The sequence below is a fragment of the Scyliorhinus torazame genome, chromosome 12, assembly GCF_047496885.1.
Source record: "Scyliorhinus torazame isolate Kashiwa2021f chromosome 12, sScyTor2.1, whole genome shotgun sequence".
NCBI classification, from domain to species: domain Eukaryota; kingdom Metazoa; phylum Chordata; class Chondrichthyes; order Carcharhiniformes; family Scyliorhinidae; genus Scyliorhinus; species Scyliorhinus torazame.
The window spans coordinates 95376030-95400001 of record NC_092718.1 but is presented as its reverse complement, the minus strand read 5'-3'; the positions used below and the strand labels follow the sequence as shown (position 1 = coordinate 95400001).

The window sequence follows — 23972 nt, the reverse complement described above, 5'->3', positions numbered from 1 at the left end:
TCTCCTCGGGGCGTCTAGCGAGGCTTGGAGAAGGGGGAACTGCCAGAGACGATGACACTGGCAACGTTTGCATTGATACCAAAGAAGAGGAAGGACCTATTTGAATGTGGGTCTATAGGCCCATATCGCTGTTAAACACAGATTTAAAAGTGCTGGCTAAACTGGTGGCAGGGAGGATGGAAGATTGTGTCCCATGGGTGGTTGCAGAGGACCAGACAGGCTTCGTTAAGGGCAGGCAGCTCTCCAGTAATATAGGGAGGTTGTTAAGTGTGATCATGACCCCGTCGAGAGCCCAGGTACTGGAGATAGTGGCATCCATGGATGCAGACAAGGCATTTGACTGGGTGGAGTGGCAGTACCTGTTTGAGGTCCTGGGAAGATTCGGGTTTTCGGGTTTGGGCTGACGTTTGTATGTGGCGTGGGTGCGCCTGTTATACATGATGACCATCAATTCAGTCGAGACAGTTTGTACCAAAGAACAGTGGCTTTAATCAACTAGATGTGTGCCAATCTGTAGCTTCTCCGCACTGAGAGCCTGTCTCAGATCGATGGGTTATATACCTCCTCAGGTGGGCGGAGCCAACAGCAGCATCGACACAACAATTCAACAGCAACAGTAACAGCAACAACAGTAAATATATACAATAGTGGATGTCGATGACAATAGTAACAATAGAACAACAGTGAGTATATACAATAGCCATACATGCCTCACCACATTCACCCCCTGTTAAGAAAAGAAGTCTGGCGGGGGTGAAGCGGGCTCATAGGTTAAGTCTCACAGGAGCCTGTATCGTCTGTTGTGAACGCCGCAGCCCCGGCTGCAGTGTGGGCACAGGTGTCGAGACCTTCAGCTCCGGGAGCAGTCGTCCTCACAACAGGGTCCTGGACAGGGCGACGGCGCAGGGGCGGAGCTAATGGACCCAGGGAGGGATGTTGGTGTAGATGGGGAGGTAAGACGGAAGGGGCACGGTGATGGTGGGCGCGGGGGTACCCGCGGGAGCCAGGTCCCAGAGGGAGACTGTGTCCTGCCGTCCATCGCGGTGTGCCACGTAGACATACTGAGGGTTTGCGTGGAGGAGCTGGACCCTCTCGACCAGAGGGTCGCCCTTATGGCTCCTCGCATGTTTCCGGAGGAGGACAGGCCCAGGTGTTGTTAGCCAGGACGGAAGCGAGACCCCGGAGATCGACGTCCTGGGAAAGACAAATAGCCGATCGTGAGGGGTCTCATTCGTTGCAGTACACAAGAGTGACCGGATGGAGTGGAGCGCATCGGGGAGGACCTCCTGCCAGCGGGAGACCTCTAGACCATAGGGCCAGAAGGACGGCCTTCCAGACTGTAGCATTCTCCCTCTCCACCTGCCTGTTTCCCCGGGGGTTGTAGCTGGGAGTCCTGCTCGAGGCGATGCCCTTACTGAGCAGGTACTGACGCAGCTCATCACTCATAAAAGAGGCGCCCCGATCACTATGTATGTAGGTAGGGAAACCGAACAGGGTGAAGATGCTGCACAGGGCCTTGATGACAGTGGCTGAGGTCATGTCGGGGCATGCGATGGCAAAGGGAAAACGTGAGTACTCATCAACAACTTTGAGAAAGTACTCTTTACGGTCAGTAGAAGGGAGGGACCCTTTGGAATCCATGCTGAGGCATTCAAAGGGGCGGGAGGCCTTCACCAGGTGGGTCTTGTCTGACCGCTAGAAGTGCGGTTTGCACTCTGCGCAGATTTGGCAGTCTCTGGTCATGGCCCTGACCTCCTCGGTGGAGTAGGGCAGGTTGCGGGCCTTGACGAAGTGGAGAAGCCGGGTGACCCCCGGATGACAGAGGTCATTGTGGATGGCCCGGAGTCGGTCATCTTGCGCGCTGGCGCATGTGCCGCGGGACAGGGCATCTGGGGGCTCGTTGAGCTTCCCCGGACGTTACACAATATCGTAATTATAGGATTATTATGGAGCTCGATCCTCCACCGCAAAATTTTGTCGTTCTTAATTTTGCCCCGCTGTGTGTTGTTAAACATGAAGGCAACCGACCGTTGGCCTGTGAGGAGTGTGAATCTACTGCCGGCCAGGTAATGCCTCCAGTGTCGCACAGCTTCCACAATGGCTTGCGCCTCCTTTTCGACAGAGGAGTGTCGAATCTCAGAGGCATGGAGGGTATGGGAAAAAAAGGCGACAGGCCTCCCTGCCTGGTTAAGAGTGGCTGCCAGGGCAAAGTCTGACGCATCGCTCTCCACTTGGAATGGGATGGATTTGTCCACAGCGTGCATCGTGGCCTTGGCAATGTCGGTTCTGATACGGTTGAAGGCCAGGCGGGCCTCAGCCGTCAGGGGAAAGTAGTGGACTTAATAAGTGGGCGGGCCTTGTCCGTGTAATTGGGGACCCACTGGGCATAGTAAAAAAAGAACCCCAGGCATTTCTTCAGGGCCTTGGGGCAGTGGGGAAGGGGGAGCTGCAAGAGGGGGCACATGCGGTCGGGTTCAGGCCCTAGGACTCCGTTTTCGACGACATAGCTGAGGATGGCTAGCCATGTTGTGCGGAAATCGCATTTCTCGTTATTGTACGTCAAGTTAAGGAGTTGGGCGGTGCGGAGGAATTCGCCAAGATTGGCGTTGTGGTCCTGCAGGTCATGGCCGTAGATGGTGACATTATCCAAGTGCGGGAACGTGGCCCGCAGCCTGTGCTGGTCGACCATTTGGTCCATCGTTCTTTGGAAGACCGAAACCCCAATGGTGACGCCGAAGGGAACCCTGAAGAAATGGAAGAGGCGGCCGTCTGCCTCAAATGCAGTGTATTGGCGGTCCTCCGGGTGGAGAGGGAGCTGGTGGTACACAGACTTCAAGTCTACCGTGGAATAGACTCTGTAGTGCGCAATCTGATTGACCATGTCAGATATGCGGGGGAGAGGGTACGCATCGAGCTGCGTGTACCGGTTGATCGTCTGACTGTAGTCGACTACCATCTGGTTCTTCTCCCCGGTACTGACAACCACCACTTGTGCTCTCCAGGGGCTGTTACTGGCCTCAATGATCCCTTCCTTCAGGAGCTGCTAGACCTCTCACATGATGAAGGCCTTGTCTTGAGCACTGTACTGCCTGCTCCGGGTGGCGACGGGCTTACAGTCTGGGGTGAGGTTCGCGAAGAGCGAGGGAGGGGCGACCTTCAGGGTCGTGAGGCTGCAGACGGTGAGAGGGGACAGGGGTCCCCCGAACTTTAAGGTCAGGTTTCGGAGGTTGCATTGAAAGTCTAAACCTAGTTGCAGCGAGGTGCAGATATGGGGGAGGACGTAAAGCTTGAAATCGGCGTACTCGACGCCCTGTATCGCAAGGTTAACGCTGCAATACCCCCGCATCTGCACGGAGTGTGATACGGAAGCAAGGGAAATGGTTTGTGAGACGGGGAGGACACGGAGGGAGCAGCGCCTTACCATATCCGGGTGGACAAAGCTATCTATGCTCCCGGAGTCGAAGTGGCAGGACGTCTCCTGTCCATTGAGTCGGACGGTCATCATGGAGTTTTGAAGGTGATAAGGCCGAGACTGGTCAGGCTGAATTGAGCCGAGTTGCGGGCGACTGGTAGCGGCAGTGGCGGGATTGTTCCAACATGGCGGCCCCGATGAAACGCACGTGGCAGGCGACGTCGAGGATGTCGGCCACAATGGCGGCCCCCACCGGTTGCACGTGGCGGGTGGCGTCGAAGATGGCTGCCCGCACTGGTCGCATGAGGCGGACGTCGCGTCAGAAGAGGGCGGGCCCGGCAGGCACGATGCCACGCTGCGAGGTCTGTGAGCCTCAGGCCGGGCCTGGCAGGCGTTTGATTTTGGGACTTTAGGTCGGGCCAGGCATACCTTAGCAAAGTGCCCTTTCTTGCCACACTCGTTGCAGGTCGCGTTTCGAGTTGGGCAACGCTGGCTGGGGTGCTGGCCCTGCCCGCAGAAGTAACAATACGGCCCTCCAGAGCTGGCAGGCTGCCGCTCGGCGCAGGTATGGGGCACATCCGGGCCGGGTGATAACTGCGCCTCCGACGCCCTCGAGGATTCCACGTGGTCGGATGGAAAGGCCTCCATGCTCTGGAAGGCCACTTCCAGTGAGGTAGCTAGTTTCACCGTCTCCTCGAGGTCGAGGGACCCTTTCTCGAGAAGCCGTTGCCGGATGTAGCTGGACCTGACTCCTGCCACATAAGTGTCTCGGATCATCAGCTCTGCGTGCTGTACTGCCGTGACCGTCTGGCAGTTACAACTCCGGACGAGTACCCTCAGTTCGCCCAGATATTCAGCCAGCGACTCACCCTGTCGCTGACGCTGCGTGGTCAGGAGGTGTCGAGTGAGTACCTCGTTCACTGGCCTCACAAACTGTCCTTTGAGCAGCTCCACTGCCTCCGTGTACGAGGCCCCGTCCCTGATTAGCCGAAAAATCCTGTGGCTCACCCGGGCGTGGAGGACATGCTGTTTGAGTACCGGGGAGACCACGGCGGCTGAGGAGTCGAGGTAGGCCTCGAAGCAACTGAGCCAATGCTCGAAGATAGCCGTAGCTACAGCTGCCTGTGGGTTGAGTTCAAGACAATCAGGTTTAAGAGCGGCATCCATTGTGAAAAAAACACTAGTTTGTACCAAAGAACAGTGGCTTTAATCAACTAGACGTGTGCCAACTGTAGCGCACAAAGACTCACGAGAGACGAATAGAGATGAAGTCGATGAGGCTTTATTAAGCGTGACTTAGTTCCCCGCAGTTCAGTAGCTGACTGGCCTGCGGGGGAGAACTCCAGGTTCTTATACTCCGCCTTCAGGGCGGAGCTAGAGGTCAACAGCCAACCAGGACCCAGGATCTGTCAGCCAATGACATCACGGCTTCACAGTCCCACATGACCCCTAATGCATACTACCACATTCACCCCTTGTTAAAAATGAACCCGGCGGGGTGGTGCTTCGTATGGTGGTAAGGGTTTACAAGGCTGGTCCTGGGAGGAAAACTTTTGCATGTACAGAGGTTTCTTTTTTTTTGTGTTTTGAACTATTTACAGTAAAAGGGGGAAAAGAAAACGTTCTCGTTACAGTCCACAATATAGTAATGTTACATTGATGCCACAAGTCGGCTGGGCGGTCTGGTCGTCCTCGTCGATCGCCTCGACCCCGGTGGTGGTGCTTGTTCCCATGTTGTCGTCTCCGGGAGCCTTACAGTTTCTGCTTCCGCTTCACTTCTGGTCGGACCTGGGAGGAGGACCGATCCCCCCGGGAAGGGGGTGTTCGCGGGGTGCGCCGGTGGCAGGGAGGGGGTGATTGGTGTTGGGGGGGTGTGTGTGTTGCCAGCGGGCGCCAGATCTCGCAGGGAGACCGTGTCCTGTCGGCCGTCGGGGTACTCCACGTAAGCGTACTGCGGGTTCGCGTGGAGGAGGTGAACCCTCTCGACCAACGGGTCCGACTTGTGCGCCTGCACATGTTTTCGGAGCAGGATGGGTCCTGGGACCGCCAGCCAGGTCGGCAGCGACGTTCCAGAGGAGGACTTCCTGGGGAAGACAAGGAGGCGCTCATGAGGCGTTTGGTTAGTGCTAGTACACAGTAGCGACCGGATGGAGTGGAGAGCGTCCGGGAGGACCTCCTGCCACCGTGAAACTGGGAGGTCCCTGGACCGTAGGGCCAGTAGGACGGTCTTCCAGACCGTGCCGTTCTCCCTCTCTACTTGCCCGTTCCCCCGGGGGTTGTAGTATGTCGTCCTGCTCGAGGCTATACCGTTGCTGAGCAGGAACTGGCGCAGCTCGTCTCTCATAAAGGAGGACCCCCTGTCGCTGTGGACGTATGCGGGGCAACCGAACAGTGTGAATATGGTGTTAAGGGCTTTAATGACTGTGGCCGCTGTCATTTCAGGGCAGGGGGTGGCGAAGGGGAAACGGGAGTACTCGTCCACCACGTTCAGGAAGTATATGTTGCGGTCGGTGGAGGGGAGGGGCCCTTTGAAATCCAGACCAAGGCGTTCAAAGGGACGGGAAGCCTTGATCAGGTGCGCACCATCCGGCCTGAAAAAGTGTGTTTGCACTCTGTGCAGATGTGGCAGTTCCTTGTGACTGTACGGACCTCCTCCACAGAGTAGGGGAGGTTGCGGGACTTAATAAAGTGGTAGAACCGAGTGACCCCCGGGTGGCAGAGGTCCTCGTGGAGGGTTTGGAGGCGGTCAATTTGTGCGTTGGCACATGTGCCGCGGGATAGGGCGTCGGACGGCTCGTTCAGCTTTCCGGGACGATACATGATCTCATAGTTGAAGGTGGAGAGCTCGATCCTCCACCTTAAGATATTGTCGTTCTTAATTTTGCCCCGTTGTGCATTATCGAACATGAAGGCTACCGACCGTTGGTCCGTGAGGAGAATGAATCTTCTGCCGGCCAGGTAATGCCTCCAATGTCGCACAGCTTCCACTATGGCTTGGGCTTCCTTTTCCACTGAGGAGTGGCGGATTTCTGAAGCGTGGAGGGTTCGGGAGAAAAAGGCCACGGGCCTGCCCGCTTGGTTAAGGGTAGCCGCTAGAGCTACATCGGAGGCGTCGCTCTCGACCTGGAAGGGGAGGGACTCGTCGATGGCGCGCATCGTGGCCTTTGCGATATCCACTTTGATGCGGCTGAAGGCCTGGCAAGCCTCTGTCGACAGGGGGAAGGTCGTGGTCTGTATTAGGGGGCGGGCCTTGTCTGCGTACTGGGGGACCCACTGGGCGTAATATGAAAAGAAGCCTAGGCAACGTTTCAGGGCTTTGGAGCAGAGGGGGAGGGGAAATTCCATAAGGGGGCGCATGCGTTCGGGGTCGGGGCCTATTATCCCATTGCGCACTACATATCCCAAGATGGCTAGCCGGTTTGTGCTAAACACGCACTTGTCCTCGTTGTATGTGAGGTTCAAGGCTTTAGCGGTCTGGAGGAATTTTTGGAGGTTGGCATCGTGGTCCTGCTGATTGTGGCCGCAGATGGTTACGTTGTCGAGGTACGGGAACGTGGCCTGCAACCCGTGTTGATCAACCATTCGCTCCATCTCTCGTTGGAAGACCGAGACCCCGTTTGTGACGCCAAATGGGACCCTTAGGAAGTGGTATAATCGCCCGTCGGCCTCGAAGGCTGTGTACCTGCGGTCACTTGGGCGGGTGGGGAGCTGATGGTAGGCGGACTTGAGGTCCACGGTGGAGAAGACCTTATATTGGGCAATCCGATTGACCATGTCGGATATCCGGGGGAGAGGGTATGCATCTAGTTGTGTGTACCTGTTGATGGTCTGGCTATAGTCTATGACCATCCTTTGCTTCTCCCCTGTCTTGACTACTACCACCTGTGCTCTCCAAGGACTGTTGCTGGCCTGGATTATGCCTTCCTTCAGTCGCCGCTGGACTTCGGACCGAATGAATGTCCGGTCCTGGGCGCTGTACTGTCTGCTCCTAGTGGCGACAGGTTTGCAATCCGGGGTGAGGTTTGCAAACAAGGATGGGGGCTCAACCTTGAGGGTTGCGAGGCCGCAGATAGTGAGTGGGGGTATTGGGCCGCCGAATTGAAACGTTGGGCTCTGCAGGTTGCACTGGAAATCTAATCCCAGTAATGTGGGCGCGCAGAGTTGGGGAAGGACGTAGAGCCTGTAGTTTTTAAACTCCCTCCCTTGCACCGTTAGGGTCACTATGCAGAAACCTTTAATCTGTATGGAGTGGGATCCTGCAGCTAGGGAAATCTTTTGCGCACTGGGACGGATGGTCAAAGAACAGTGTCTTACCATGTCGGGGTGGATGAAGCTTTCCGTGCTCCCGGAGTTGACTAGGCATGGCGTCTCGTGCCCGTTTATCAGCACCGTTGTTGTCGTCGTCTGGAGCGTCCGGGGCTGTGCTTGGTCCAGCGTCATTGAGGCCAGACGTGATTGTAGTGTTTGAGCTTCTTCCTCGAACCCCGTGGAGCCGTCGACACTGGGGTCTGTTGTTGCCATCCAAGATGGCGGCGGGGGTGAACAAAATGGCCGCCCCCTTGCATCGCACATGGCTGGGAGATCACAAGATGGTGGCGGGGGTGGACAAAATGGCCGCCCCCTGCGTCGCACAGGTCTGGGGGATCCCAAGATGGCGGCGCCCCTCCTCCCCTCGTGGTGGCCGGGACCCAAAATGGCGGCGCCTGCGAGTCGCACATGGAGCGCTGGGGGGGTTGGGGAGCGTCAGAAACGCACAGATCGCCTTGTTCTCCGGGGACAGCGGTAGTCGGGACCCAAACTGGCTGCGCCTGCGGGTCGTACATGGGGCGCTGGACAGCGGTGGCCTGGACCCAAACTGGTTGCGCCTGCGGGTCGTACATGGGGCGCTGGGGGGGTTGGGGAGCGTTATAAGCGCGCAGGAATCCTTGTTCGCCGGGGACCGCGGCGACCTCCCGGGACCGGCACACAGCCGCGAAATGGCCCTTTTTCCCGCAGCTCTTACAAGTCGGTGCGCGGGCCGGGCAGCGCTGCCGGGGGTGTTTCGCCTGGCCGCAGAAATAGCAGCGGGCTCCCCCGGGACGACTTGGCGTCTGAACCGCGCAAGCCTGTGGGGTGGGGGGGGAGGGGGGGGGGGTTTGTCGCGACGGGGGTCCACGGAGCCCAAGGGGCTGCCGCGCGGTCAGGGCCATAGGCGCGGGCGTTTTGCGCGGCCACATCTAGTGAGGCTGCAAGGGCCCGTGCCTCTGAGAGTCCTAGCGACTCTTTTCCTAAAAGTCTTTGGCGGATTTGGGAAGAGTTCATACCAGCCACAAAAGCATCACGCATCAACATGTCCGTGTGTTCCATCGCGTTTACCGGCGGGCAGCCGCAGGCCCGTCCCAAAATTAGTAGCGCGGCGTAGAAATCACCTATTGATTCTCCGGGACTTTGCCGTCTCGTTGCGAGTTGGTAGCGTGCGTAGATCTGGTTCACTGGGCGAACATAGATGCTTTTTAGTGCTGCGAACGCCGTCTGGAAATCCTCTGCGTCTTCGATGAGAGGGAAAATTTCCGGGCTTACCGTCGAGTGCAGGACCTGTAGTTTCTGGCCTTCTGTGACCCGGCCGGGGGCCGTTCTGAGGTAGGTCTCGAAACAAGTCTGCCAGTGTTTGAAAACTGCTGCTGAGTTCACTGCGTTGGGGCTGATCCTCAGGCATTCCGGGATGATCCTGAGCTCCATAGTTCTTTCAAGCACGCTTAATAAATTGTAGCGCACAAAGACTCACGAGAGACGAATAGAGATGATGTCGATGAGGCTTTATTAAGCGTGACTTGTTCCCCGCAGTTCAGTAGCTGACTGGCCTGCGGGGGAGAACTCCAGGTTCTTATACTCCGCCTTCAGGGCGGAGCTAGAGGTCAACAGCCAACCAGGACCCGGGATCTGTCAGCCAATGACATCACGGCTTCACAGTCCCCTAATGCATACTACCACACCAACCTGTCACTTCTCCGCACTGAAAGCCTGTCTCAGATCGGCCGGTTATATGCCTCCTCATAGGGGCGGAGCCACAGGCGGAGCCAACAGCAGCATCAGCACAACAATTTAACAGCAACAGTAACAGCAACAACAGTAAGTCTATACAATAGTGGATGTCAATGACAATAGTAATAATAGAATAACAGTGAGTAGTATATACAATAGCCATACGTGGCTCACCACAATACGTGGCGAGCGTGCGGTCCAATGATATGGGCTCACGTGGCTTTGGGTTACACAGGGGAACAAAGCTGGGTGCCCACTGTTGCCGCTGCTGTTTGAACTGGCTATAGAGCCTCTGGCAGTGGCCCTTAGGCGGTCGGCAGAGAGGCGAGTGATTATGAAGGGGAGTTGGGAGCATCGGGTGTCACTATATGAGGACGACTTGTTACTGTACGTGTCAGATCCGCTGGAGAGCATGAGGAGGATTATGGGTCTATTAGGGAAGTTCAGGGCGTTCTCAGGATACAAGTTGAAAGTAGGGAAAAGTGAAGTATTCCTGGTGAACAATTTAGGTCGGCGAGCCAACCTCGGGGGGTTACCATTCAAAGTAACCAGAGATAGGTTCATATACCTAGGGATTCAGGTAACGGGAGAGTCAGCGATGCTGCATAAATGGAATTTAACAAAGCTGGTGGAAGAGGTTAGAGAGGATCTGAAGAGGTGGGACACGCTGCATCTGACTCTGGCAGGGAGGGTCCAAGTGGTGAAGATGAACGTCCTGACAAGGTTTCTATTCATATTCCAGGTGCTTTCAATTTTTGTACCAAAGGCCTTTTTCTGGAAGCTGTATATGATCATTTCAGAGTTTGTGTGGGCGGACAAGGTGCCAAGAGTAAAGCACCTTTGAGGGGCATCACGGTAGCACAGTGGTTAGCATTGTGGCTTCACAGCGCCAGAGTCCCAGGTTCGATTCCTCGCTGGGTCACTGTGCAGAGTCTGCACGTACTCCCAGTATCTGTGTGGGTTTCTTCCGGGTGCTCCGGTTTCCTCCCACAGTCCAAAGACGTACAGGTTAGGTGGATTGGCCATGCTAAATTGCCCAAAGGCCCAAAAAGGTTTGGAGGGGTTATTGGGTTACGGGGATAGGGTGGAAGTGAGGGCTTAAGTGGGTCGGTGCAGAATTGACAGGCCGAATGGCCACCTTCTGCACTGTATGTTCTATGTTCTAAAGAGGACCCTGTTACAGAGACAGAAGGGGGGGTTGGCATTGCCAAACTTGCTGCATTATCATTGGGCGGTGGGGCGGTGGTGGGAAGGAGAGGGGGCAGAATGGGTTAGGGTGGAGGAAAAATTTGATAGGGGTCCAGTCTGAGGGCAATGGTGACGGCAATGTTGCCACTGGCGGCAAGGAAATAAACGGGGAGCTCAGTGGTGCAATCCACGGTGAAAGTCTGGAACCAGCTGAGGAGGCACTTTAGGATCGAGGGGATGTCGGTGTTAATGCCGTGGTGCCAAAGTCACGGATTTGAGCCAGAAGGGGGATGGATGAAATGTATAGGAAGTGGAGAGTAGTGGGACTGGTCAGGGTGAGGGATCTGAACCTGGAAGAGAGGTTTGCCAGTATAGTGGAAAAGAAGGAGAGGGTAGAGCTCCCGAGAGGAAGTGGGTTTAGGTACCTTCAGGTAAGGGACTTCGCACGGAAGGTTTGGAAAGATTTTCCCAGGTTGCCGAGGTACACCCTGTTGGAGTGTCTGCTGCTTCCAGATGTGCAATGGGAGGGTAGGATCGGAGACATATATGGATGGCTGGGAGAGCAGGGAGGCGAGCAGGTAATGAAGAATAAGGAGAAGTGGGAAGGAGAGTTGGGAGGGGAGATAAATTGGGGAGTATGGAGTGAGGTGCTACGAGGGTAAATACGACGTCCTCGTGCGTGAGGATGAGCCTGATACAGCTCAAGGTAGTACATAGGGTGCAAGAATGAGTGGGTTCTTTCAGGGAGTGGTAGACGAATGTGAAAAGTGGGGGTGGGGACCACCAAACCACACACACATGTCCTGGGGCTGTGGGAAGATGGAGAAATAATGGACGGGAGTGTTTGCGTAACTAACAAGGATAGTGGGGGAGGAGGTTGAGCTGGACCCTTTGGTGGCGATATTCAGGATATCGGAGAGGCCGGAACTGATGGAGGGGAGGTAGGCCGATGCCGTGGCCTTTGCCTCTCTGGTTGCCCGGCAATGGATCTTATTGGAATGGCGGTTGGCAATGCTACTGGGGGTGGTGGCCTGGCTGGGAGACTAATACGACTTTCTCCATCCGGAAAAGATTAAATACGAATTGAAGGGTTCAGCGGAGGGCTTTGAGGCAAGGTGAGGGATGTTCATGGCCATGTTTGAAGAGGTGTTTGTCGCAGTGGGAGGGGGGATGAAAATGGGAAAATATTTGCACAAACTGTGAAGAGATCTACCATGCGGAATTAGTGAGGTCTTGCAACACTAAAACTCAGTAGAAATTTAAGTTAAACTTCTTGGATGCAAACAAGAATCTTTATTGCCTCTATTTGATTACAATTAGGAGAAACTTAAATCTATTCTCAATAAAGTCCGGCAATCAAAAGGACTTAAAGAGAAGTAACTTGTACACAATTTATCTTTCAAAATAATACAGAAATGGTTTCTTGCATACATCAAAACAGCTTGCATTTACTTCAAGAGTTAGAGTGGAAAAGTGAAAAGATGAAAAATAGAGATAGCGAATAGTTAGATCAAAGTAAAGGATATTCGCGGAATAAAGATGGCCGTACGGACCATCATGTTTGAAGGAAACCTTATCAGTCTTGAGCCATCTATCTGCACCTCTATGTCGTCCTAATTGGTTTGGGTTATAATCAAATACATTTGATTCGATGGTTAAAAGTCAATCTTTAATGTGCAGCATAAGTTCTGAATGTTTCATGTTTGAATATTTGTGTATGTTATGGAATGCGATTCTGTGCTATTATCAAGGCTGGTTTCTACTGGTTTTCTGCTGACTGTGCTTTATCCACATACTGGACACTGGTGCCTTCATGTTGCTATGGTGCTTACTTGGCCTTGATCTGATTACTGGTACAGCTCATTTCTTAATGTCAAACTGTCTTTGAAAATATGTTTATTAGAACAATAGCTTTCCATCTTGCTTCGTGAAAATGTTGTTTTTATCTCCAATTAGTTTATGCATGTGTCAGGCTTTTTACGTCTCTGTTGAAATTATGTGTTTTATCATGACCTGAATTTATGAGTGCTGAAATCCTTATTTTAAAATGGGTATTAAAACTGGGTCTTAATTTTTACATTAAAATAGCCTTCAGATCTATCAGGAAATAGTCGATTACGATCAAACTGTATAACTGTGTGGTGGAGAGTTTGTTCCCTGGACTGTTTATGTTTTGAAACCATTTGAACCTTGGGTAGGGTGCTCTTTCCAATAGCCAGTGCAGACTCGATGGGCTGAATGGCCTCCTTCTGCACTGTAAATTCTATGATAATCTATGAATAAGTTTGGAATAAAATACGTTTTTTAAAAAAAACGTCTGCCTTCAAACTCCTCAAGTGCACAAAACACATGAACGCTTAACCAGCCCATTCAACTCTCGCAAATTCCAAGTGACCAGCCTGGTCAGGGGGCACCGTGACCCCCTCCCCTGCCGATCAGCCATAACCCCCTGCCCTACATCACGCACTCTTCACGCAGGGGCAGAACTTCACCTCCTGCTTGTAGAGGGCGGCCTTCAACCGATTATACCTGGTCTTCCACTTGGCCAGCTCTGCACCCAGGTCCTGTAAATGTGCAGCTCACTCCCCTCCCAGATGCATTTCTTGGTTTGCTTTGCACACCTCAAGTCTCCTCCTCTGCCAAGAACTGATGCAACCTCACCACTATCGCCCTCGGCGGCTCCCCCACCTGCGGCCTTCTCCTCAGCGCCCTGTGCACTCAATGCACCTCGAGGGGCCAATCAAAGGCCCCTTCACCCAGCCGCTTCTCCAACATGCCCGGCACATACTTGGCGGCCTGCGCACCTTCGGACATCCCCACACTCCGCAGATTCTGCCTCCAGGAGCAGCTCTCAAAGTCCTCCAGCTTCTTCCTGAGCCTTTTCTGGCTGCTCAACATCATCCCCATCTCTGCCTCCAGCGAGGTCAGCAGATCCTTATGCTCCACCACCGACTCCTTTACCCTTAGTATCCCCAGGCCCTGAGCCACCTGCGTCTGCTCCACCTGCCTGATCGCTACCGAAAGCGGTTCCACCACCTTGGCCAACTCCATTGTGGCCTCTTTCCTCTGCTGCGGAAAATTGTCATTAAGGAATTCCACCAGCTGCTCCATCAACCACTGGGCGTGCAGCACTGTCCCCTTGTTCTCCGCCATCTTCCTCTGTGTCGCATCACAAAAATATTTTTGCTCCAGCAGCTCTCCTCCTCATGGCACTCCTCATTCAATGAGCCATACACCAGTCCCACCAGAGGAGCATTACATTCCCTGGGCACTTATGCACCTTTTGCCTACAAACATGACACAATTTGCATGGGCAAATACCTAAAAAACAATTTGTATGGGCAAAGACCGCGAGCGGGAGCCACCAAATGTGCGAACACTCACTCCATGGCTGCCACCGGATGTCCCAGAGTAGCAGTACTGAGGGAATCCTGCACTGTCAGAGGATCAGTACTGAGGGAATCCTGCACTGTCAGAGGATCAGTACTGAGGGAATGCTGCACTGTCAGAGGATCAGTACTGAGGGAATGCTGCACTGTCAGAGAGTCAGTACTGAGGGAACGCTGCACTGTCAGAGGATCAGAACTGAGGGAATGCTGCACTGTCAGAGGATCAGTACTGAGGGAATGCTGCACTGTCAGAGGATCAGTACTGAGGGAGTGCTGCACTGTCAGAGGATCTGTACTGAGGGAGTGGTGCACTGTCAGAGGATCAGTACTGAGGGAATGCTGCACTGTCACAGTGTCAGTACTGAGTGAGTGCTGCACTGTCAGAGGGTCAGTACTGAGGGAGTGCTGCACTGTTAGAGGATCAGCATTGAGGGAGTGCTGCACTGTCAGAAGGTCAGTACTGAGGGAGTGCTGCACTGTCAGAAGGTCAGTACTGAGGGAGTGCTGCACTGTCAGAGGGTCTGTACTGGGGGAGTGATGCACTGACAGAGGATCAGTACTGAGGGAGTGCTGCACTGTCAGAGGGTCAGCACTGAGGGATTGCTGCACTGTCAGAGGGTCTGTACTGAGGGAGTGTTGCACTGTCAGAGGGTCAGCACTGAGGGAGTGTTGCACTGTCAGAGGGTCAGTACTGAGGGAGTGCTGCACTGTCGGAGAGTCAGTACTGAGGGAGTGCTGCACTGTCAGAGGGTCAGTACTGAGGGAGTGCTGCACTGTCAGAGGGCCAGTACTGAGGGAGTGCTGCACTGTCACACGTTCAGTACTGAGGGAGTGCTGCACTGTCAGAGGATCAGTACTGAGGGTGTGCTGCACTGTCAGAGGGTCAGTACTGAGGAAGTGCTGCACTGTCAGAGGATCAGTACTGAGGGAGTGCTGCACCGTCATAGGGTCAGTACTGAGGGAGTGCTGCACTGTCAGAGGGTCAGCACTGAGGGAGTGTTGCACTGTCAGAGGGTCAGTACTGAGGGAGTGCTGCACTGTCAGAGGGTCAGTACTGAGGGAGTGCTGCACTGTCAGAGGGTCAGTACTGAGGGAGTGCTGCACTGTCAGAGGGTCAGTACTGAGGGTGTGCTGCACTGTCAGAGGATCAGTACTGAGGGAGTGCTGCACTGTCAGAGGGTCAGCACTGAAGAAGTGCTGCACTGTCAGAGGATAAGTACTGAGGGAGTGCTGCACTGTCAGAGGGTCAGCACTGAGGAAGTGCTGCACTGTCAGAGGATAAGTACTGAGGGAGTGTTGCACTGTCAGAGGGTCAGTACTGAAGGAGTGCTGCACTGTCAGAGAGTCAGTACTGAGGGAGTGCTGCACTGTCAGAGGGTCTGTACTGAGGGAGTGCTACACTGTCAGAGGGTCAGCACTGAGGAAGTGCTACACAGTCAGAGTGTCAGTACTGAGGGAGTGCTGCACTGTCGGAGAGTCAGTACTGAGGGAGTGCTGCACTGTCGGAGAGTCAGTACTGAGGGAGTGCTGCACTGTCGGAGAGTCAGTACTGAGGGAGTGCTGCAGTATCAGATGGTCTTTTCGTGATTCTCTTCAATCTGTGTGCCGTCTATAGGGATGAGGAGATTTTTTTTTTTTTGCACAGCGAGGGAATTGGAGAAATGCTGGAAGGGGGAAAATTTGCAGAAACAATGGGGGGGGCGGGAGGGGGGGGCGAGTGGGAGCTGGAGGAGGAGAGAGTGGGGGCTAATTGGAGAAATCTTAAAAAGAGCTGGCACAGGGCATGAAGGGCTGAATGGGCTCCTCCTGAGCTGCAACAACCTCGACTCTGACGTGCCGAAATAGGGATGGGTACGTCAATTATTCAGTTCTGATCTCATTCGTGCTAATGTTGTGTAATGTGTACTTCACTTCCAGGCGCAGTCTGATCAAACTATCCCTGATATTCAGTCACATGTTGGCCGATCTCCGAGCAATATTCCCCAAAGGATTCTTCCAGGGAGACACTTATCGGATCACCAAAATGGACGCTGCCGATTTTTGGAAGAGATCCTTTGGAGATCAGTGAGTAACATGAAATGGAACATATGGAGTTAAGGTCCATCTCTACTGTCCCCGTCAAACACTCCCAGCACATGTACAACATGGAATTAGATACAGAGTACAGCTCCCTCTGCACTTTCCCCGTTAAACACTCCTGTCATAATATACACCAGTATATCATGGTGCAGACACACTCTGATGGACACACAGTGGGACCAATCAACATACACAACACCGCAGCCAATCACCAGTGAGAGCACACGCACTATAAAGACAGGGGGCATCAGAGTTCCCGCTCATTCGAGTAGCAGCTAGCTAGGAACACAGAGCTCACAGCCTGCAACACAGACATTCACCATGTGCTGAGGGCATCAATTGGTTAGGACAAGGCAAAGGTCTTTAGTTAAAGCTAGTATCGCATTAACCCACAGTCTGAGTATGTTTAGATAGTTAACCTTTTAATAAAATAGTGTTGCACTACTTCAAGTGTTGGTGACCAGTATGTGATCCAGAACACACAACACATCAACTCCCAGGACAGGTACAGCACAGGGTTAGACACAGAGTAAAGCTCCCTCTACACTGTCCCAATCAAACACTCCCAGGACAGGTACAGCACAGGGTTAGGTACAGAGTACAGCTCCCTCTGCACTGTCCCCATCAACACTCGCAGGACAGGTACAGAACGGGGTTAGATACAGAGGAAAGCTCCCTCTCCACTGTGCCCATCAAACACTCCCAGGACAAGTACAACACGGGGTTAGATACAGAGTAAAGCTCCCTCTCCACTGCCCAAATCAAACACTCCCAGGACAGGAACAGCACAGGGTCAGATGCAGAGTAAAGCTCCCTCTGCACTGTCCCCATCCAACACTCCCAGGACAGGGACAGCACGGGGTTAGATACAGAGTAAAGCTCTCTCTACTCTGTCCCCATCAAACACTCCCAGGACAGCTACAGCACTGGGCTGGATACAGAGTAAAGGTCCCTATGCTGTCCCGAGCAAACACTCTAGGGGAGGTGGTGGCTTGGCATTTTCACTGGACTAGTAACTCAGAAACACAGGATAATGCTCTGGGGTCCCGGGTTCGAATCCCACCATGGCAGACGGTGAAATTCGAATTCAATTTTTAAAAATTTAGGATTAAAGTCTAATGATGAGCATGTAATCATTTCCAAAGTCATAAAAAATCCATCTGGTTCAGCAACCTACATGGGACCCCAAACCCACATGGTGATTTGGTTGACTCTTAACTGCTCCCATTCCACTGAAATGGCCCAGCACGCCCCAAGGGCAATTATGGATAACAAATGCTGGTCCAGCCAGTACCACCCACATCCCAAGAATGAAATTAAAAAACCTTCCAGGACTGGCACAGCATGGGGTTAGATACAGAGTATACCTTTGTTTTCAATGTGTTTATTCCATGCCGTATGGACTCGGCACATTTCCACTGTTAACTGGTGGACTTGGACGAGGACTGTGCGAAGATGAGGACAGACATTTTGTGTCCAGCTGTGAAGCACTTCAAAGTCAAATATTCTCCTGATGTATCTCCCACACATTGATGAGGTACTGCTTCAATCCATTCATCGAAACAAAGATGCAATTGCAGTGTGTCCATTTAGGAGGTAACGAGGCCAACAGCCCCCAATAATTTCAGGCTTGTTTGTGTGAATGGAGGATGGGGATTGTCGGCATACATCGATTCCCTCATGATGATATCAAGGGGCGGTAATATTTAAATTCCAAATTCATTGCTTAATTATTTTGAAATAATGAGTTCTTAAGACTAACCCTTTTTCATCCTTTATTTTCCCTTTTCACATTCCCTCCATCATCGGCCTCTCCCATCTATCCTCATCCCATTCTTCTCTCTTTCCACCCTTGTTTTCCCATCCCAATTCCGCTGCCTTTGCTCCACCTTTCCTCCCCTTCTCCCAACCGTGTTGTTTCTCCATCTCCTTGACCCTCCTCTATTTTCTCTATCCCATCCCTCCCTTCTGATTTTCATCCCTTCTCCTATCCCTCCTCCACTGGCCCTCCCTCGACTCTATTCCTCAGGAGCATCGTCCCCTGGAGGTATTTCCGTGATCAGCTGTACAAAGTTCACCGGTTCGGGAGTGGGATGGAGTCAATGGCGCTGAAATCGACCATCGACCTTACCTGCAATGACCATATCTCAATCTTCGAGTTTGATATCTTCACCCGACTGTTCCAGGTAACAAAGAAAGAGTGAGACAGAGAGAGCGAGAGAAACAAAGAGAGACAGACAGAGAGCGAGAGACAGAGAGAGAGGGAGAGACAAACAGCGAGAGAGAGAGACAGATAGAGAGACAAAGAGAGAGCAACAGAGAGAGACAAACAGATAGAGAGACAAAGAGAGCGAGGCAGAGAGAGCGAGACAGAGAATGCGAGACAGAGAGAGCAAGACGGAGTGAGTGAGACAGAGAGAGTGAGACAAAGAGAGCGAGACAGAGAGAGTTAGAGAAAGAGAGCGAGACAGAGAGAGCGAGACAGAGAAACAAATAGAGGCAGAGAGAGGTACAGAAACAGAGAAAGAGAAAAAAACAGAGAGAGAAACAAATAGAGCGAGAGAAACAAACAGAGAGAGAGAAACAAACAGAGAGACAGAGAGAGCGAGAGACGGAGAGAGCGAGAGATGGAGAGAGCGAGAGTCGGAGAGAGCGAGAGACGGAGAGGACGAGAGACAGAGAAAGCGAGAGACGGAGAGAATGAGAGACAGAGGGAGAGAGAGACAGAGAGCATGATTCTCTGGCCTCGTTGCACTCCCGCTCAAGCGAAACGAGGCCGGTGAATAGCGGGAGAAGCCAAAAACAAGAACCGCAACAGGCGGCAAACAGTTTTCGATGCAACCGGCCTGCGCCCGGAGGCAAAATCTGTATCTCGCCGTAGCGTGGCGAGAAACCAGTTATCACCACTTGCGCCCTATTTCCATACAATTAATGGGAGTGACCCCATAGCCAAAGACCTCCGGTCATTCATTGGCCTCCCCAGCAACTGGTCACGCTGCCGCCGATTAGTACTCCTTTAGAAAAATGTGAACCTGGCAGAAGGGCTTCTGTGGGAAGCCAAGGAGATGATTAGCCATCTTTGCTCATAGGCAAAGAGCCCCGGGGGCACTGGGCTTGCCACCCCAGTGATTGGGGTGGGGTGGGAGGACCTCAGATGCGGGGGGGCGGGGGCCCTCCACAGGGTTGGGCCGCCATGGGAGGATGGGTGAGGCGCTGGGGGGCCCATTCCAAGGGCAACCCTTATCCCTGCCCGTCTGCCTCACCGCCCACCCGTAACCCCCACCAACTGCTGAGGCCTCTGGCCATGCGTATGAAGGCTATCGCCAATAGGGAATTGGCAATCGTGGTTAAGTGGGCGCTTCAGACATCCCAAGTGGATTCCTGTGGGTGGGCAGGCCATGTAGCATGTGGGAGTCATTGCCTAGCATCCCGATCACACCTTGATGCCTGGACAGTGTACCTGAACATTGTGGGTGGCAACACCACACACGCATCAGCCAACATCTGAACACCCAGGGGATGGGACATGGCTCTGGGGACATGTCCATGGCCGGAGGGTGGGTGAGTGCCACGGGGAGGGGACCAGCACCCGGTCCAGCTGACGTTATATGCGGGTGTCTGGGATACAGGGTCTGGGGTCTGGTGAGGGGGGCCCGTTGCGGCCGGATGTGCGTGGGCAGGGTGTTCCTGATAGGGGCTGGGGGATTAGTGGGGGAATCGAGGGTCCCAGATGGGAGCCGCTGCTGTTTGTCAGTGTAACACCCCCTCCCAATTCTCTACAGATATTGAACACCATGGCAGAGATTTTGGACCCAGAACTTGCCCTAGTGGTGCTGCTGGTAGCTGGAGACGGCTGCAGCAGCAGGGTCAGCAGATGCAGGAGGCAGCGGACCCTGTGCTGGATCCCACCCCACACCCTGAGCACCCGGCTGCCCATCAGGATAGGGAGGGACCCAGAGGGGGAGGCCCGCGATGGCCCAACTGTGTAGAGGCATCACTGGTCATTCGAGCAGATGACGGACAGCGCGTGCCACAGGAGGCTCCACCTCAAGAAGGAGACGGTGCGGCCCCTGTGCCATGTCCTCGTGAACTTGGCACCATGTGGAGGAGGAAACCTGCTCCTGTTGGCCAACAAGGTCTCCGCAGTTCTGAACCTTCACACCTCAGGATCGTTCCAGGGCTTGAGCGGGGACCTGTGTGGTACCTCACAGGCCACAGCCCACAGGTGCATCTGACAGGTCACAGATGCCCTGCATGCCCAGGCAGAAAACTACATCATCTTTGACCTGGACCAAGCACAACAAGATGCCCTGACAGCAGGTTTCTCCGCCATCACTGGGATGCCCCAGGTCCAGGGGGTAATAGATGCCATGCATTTTGCCATGCACTCACTGGGCCATCTGGGGGTGCCCTATGTTAACAGGAAGGGGTTCCACTCCCTCAACATACAGCTCATGTGCGAAGGTCACATGAAGATCATGCATGTGTGTGCACTCTTCCTGGGGGGTGTCCACGACAGCTACATTCTGGGGCAGTCGGTCACCCCTATCCTCTTCGAGGACCAGCCCAAGATGGGCGGCTGGCTCTTGGGAGATAAGGGGTACCCGCTGAAGACCTGATGCCAAGTCGGAAGCTGGACACCGAAATGGAGACCCAGTACAACGAGGCCCATGTGGCCACCCGGGCTGCCATTGAGCGGTGCATCGGACTCCTCAAGATGCGGTTCCGATGCCTCGACCACTGCGGTGGTGGTGTGCACACCGCCTGGAGGGTCGCCCGCTTTGTGGTGGTCTGCTGTGCCCGCCACCACCTCGCACAGCAGCGGAGCGACGAGCTGGAGGTTGGTAATGAGGAACATGTGGCCACCTCCGAGGAGGAGGATAACAAGGTGATGCTGGACCTGCAGAGGCTGGAGGACGAAGCTGGGGAGGAACATGAGACCCAGCTGCAGGCTGCAGGAAACGTAAGGGACGGCAAGCCCGGAGGGCAAGGGAGGCCCTCATACTCGCCCACTCTACTTAGGACGGAACCTAGTCCATCATCTCTTTCTTCCCCACCCCCCATCCCCATCGCCCATGCACCCAGGGTCGGTGTTACAACACTCCAGGGTGCTGGGATTGTGTCGGCACTGTCAGCAGGTCACTGTCGAGGGCAGGGGGTGGGTGGGTGATGATCTATGCCATAGTTTGACCCCTGCTTGTCTACTGAGTGCTCGCTCACACCCATCTCCTGCACATGGTGTGCCCGGCGAGGGGGGAGGTGTGCCAAGGGTTCAGAGGTCGGCCCGCATTGCGGAAGGAAGTGACAGAGGCATCATACCCTCTAACTACTCCGGAACCCCCTCCCCCAGTGTCCTCAGTGATCCACAATGTGCTTTGCGTCCCGAGCTCTACCACTACGTCTAGGTGTGTCCCCAGGATGCACATCATAGAACATAGAACATAGAACGATACAGCGCAGTACAGGCCCTTCGGCCCACGATGTTGCACCGACATGGGAAGTCAAAAAACAAAAGCCATCTAACCTACACTATGCCATTATCATCGATATGCTTATCCAATAAACTTTTAAATGCCCTCAATGTTGGCGAGTTCACTACTGTTGCAGGTAGGGCATTCCACGGCCTCACCACTCTTTGCGTAAAGAACCTACCTCTGACCTCTGTCCTATATCTATTACCCCTCAGTTTAAAGCTATGTCCCCTCGTGCCAGCCATTTCCATCCGCGGGAGAAGGCTCTCACTGTCCACCCTATCTAACCCCCTGATCATTTTGTATGCCTCTATTAAGTCTCCTCTTAACCTTCTTCTCTCTAACGAAAACAACCTCAAGTCCATCAGCCTTTCCTCATAAGATTTTCCCTCCATACCAGGCAACATCCTGGTAAATCTCCTCTGCACCCGTTCCAAAGCTTCCACGTCCTTCCTATAATGAGATGACCAGAACTGTACGCAATACTCCAAATGCGGCCGTACCAGAGTTTTGTACAGCTGCAACATGACGTCATGACTCCGGAACTCAATCCCTCTACCAATAAAGGCCAAAACTCCATAGGCCTTCTTCACAACCCTATCAACCTGGGTGGCAACTTTCAGGGATCTATGTACATGGACACCGAGATCCCTCTGCTCATCCACACTTCCAAGAATTTTACCATTATCCAAATATTCCGCATTCCTGTTATTCCTTCCAAAGTGAATCACCTCACACTTCTCTACATTAAACTCCATTTGCCACCTCTCAGCCCAGCTCTGCAGCTTATCTATGTCCCTCTGTAACCTGCAACATCCTTCCGCACTGTCGACAACACCACCGACTTTAGTGTCGTCTGCACATTTACTCACCCACCCTTCTGCGCCTCCTCTAGGTCATTTATAAAAATGACAAACAGCAACGGCCGCAGAACAGATCCTTGTGGTACGCCACTTGTAACTGAACTCCATTCTGAACATTTCCCATCAACCACCACCCTCTGTCTTCTTTCAGCTAGCCAATTTCTGATCCACATCTCTAAATCACCCTCAATCCCCAGCCTCTGTATTTTCTGCAATAGCCGACCGTGGGGAACCTTATCAAACGCTTTACTGAAATCCTTATACACCACATCAACTGCTCTACCCTTGTCTACCTGTTCAGTCACCTTCTCAAAGAACTCGATAAGGTTCGTGAGGCATGACCTACCCTTCACAAAGCCATGCTGACTATCCCTGATCATATTATTCCCATCTAGATGATTATAAATCTTGTCTCTTATAATCCCCTCCAAGACTTTACCCACAACAGACGTGAGGCTCACCGGTCTATAGTTGCCGGGGTTGTCTCTGCTCCCCTTCTTGAACAAAGGGACCACATTTGCTATCCTCCAGTCCTCTGGCACTACTCCTGTAGCCAATGATGACATAAAAATCAAAGCCAAAGGCTCAGCAATCTCTTCCCTGGCTTCCCAGAGAATCCTAGGATAAATCCCATCAGGCCCCGGGGACTTATCTATTTTCAGCCTGTCCAGAATTGCCAACACCTCTTCCCTACGTACCTCAGTGCCATCTATTCTAATAGCCTGGGTCTCAGCATTCTCCTCCACAACATTCTCTTTTTCCTGAGTGAATACTGACGAAAACTATTCATTTAGTATCTCGCCTATCTCTTTAGACTCCACACACAACTTCCCATCCCTGTCCTTGACTGGCCCTACTCTTACCCTAGTCATTCTTTTATTCCTGACATACCTATAGAAAGCTTTTGGGTTTTCCTTGATCCTACCTGCCAAATACTTGTCATGTCCCCTCCTTGCTCGTCTTAGCTCTCTCTTTAGATCCTTCCTCGCTACCTTGTAACTATCAAGCGCCCCAACTGAAACTTCACACCTCATCTTCACATACGCCTCCCTCTTCCTCTTAACAAGAGATTCCACTTCTTTGGTAAACCACAGTTCCCTCGCTCGACACCTTCCTCCCTGCCTGATCGGTACGTACTTATCAAGAACACGCAGTAGCTGTTCCTTGAACAAACTCCACATATCCAGTGTGCCCAACACTTGCAGCCTACTTCTCCAACCTACCTCCCCCAAGTCATGTCTAATGGCATCATAATTGCCCTTCCCCCAGCTATAGCTCTTGCCCTGCGGGGTATACTTATCCCTTTCCATCATTAACGTAAACGTCACCGAATTGTGGTCACTGTCCCCAAAGTGCTCACCACCTCCAAATCTAACACCTGGCCTGGTTCATTACCCAAAACCAAATCCAAAGTGGCCTCGCCTCTTGTTGGCCTGTTAACATATTGTGTCAGGAAACCCTCCTGCACACATTGTACAAAAAAACGACCCATCTAATGTACTCAAACTATATCTTTTCCAGTCAATATTTGGAAAGTTAAAGTCTCCCA

The 23972-nt window shown here is 53.2% G+C and overlaps 1 protein-coding gene across 2 annotated transcripts in view; it reads left to right on the top strand.

The window, feature by feature from the left end:
- LOC140386575 (E3 ubiquitin-protein ligase CBL-like) overlaps positions 1-23972 on the top strand; it is a 170792-nt gene that overhangs the window by 48065 nt on the left and 98755 nt on the right. For both annotated transcript variants that reach the window (XM_072469013.1, XM_072469014.1), the window contains exons 2-3: positions 15928-16074; positions 18119-18275. In XM_072469013.1, coding sequence (XP_072325114.1) covers positions 15928-16074; positions 18119-18275 — 304 coding nt within the window. The remainder of the gene's footprint in view (positions 1-15927; positions 16075-18118; positions 18276-23972) is intronic.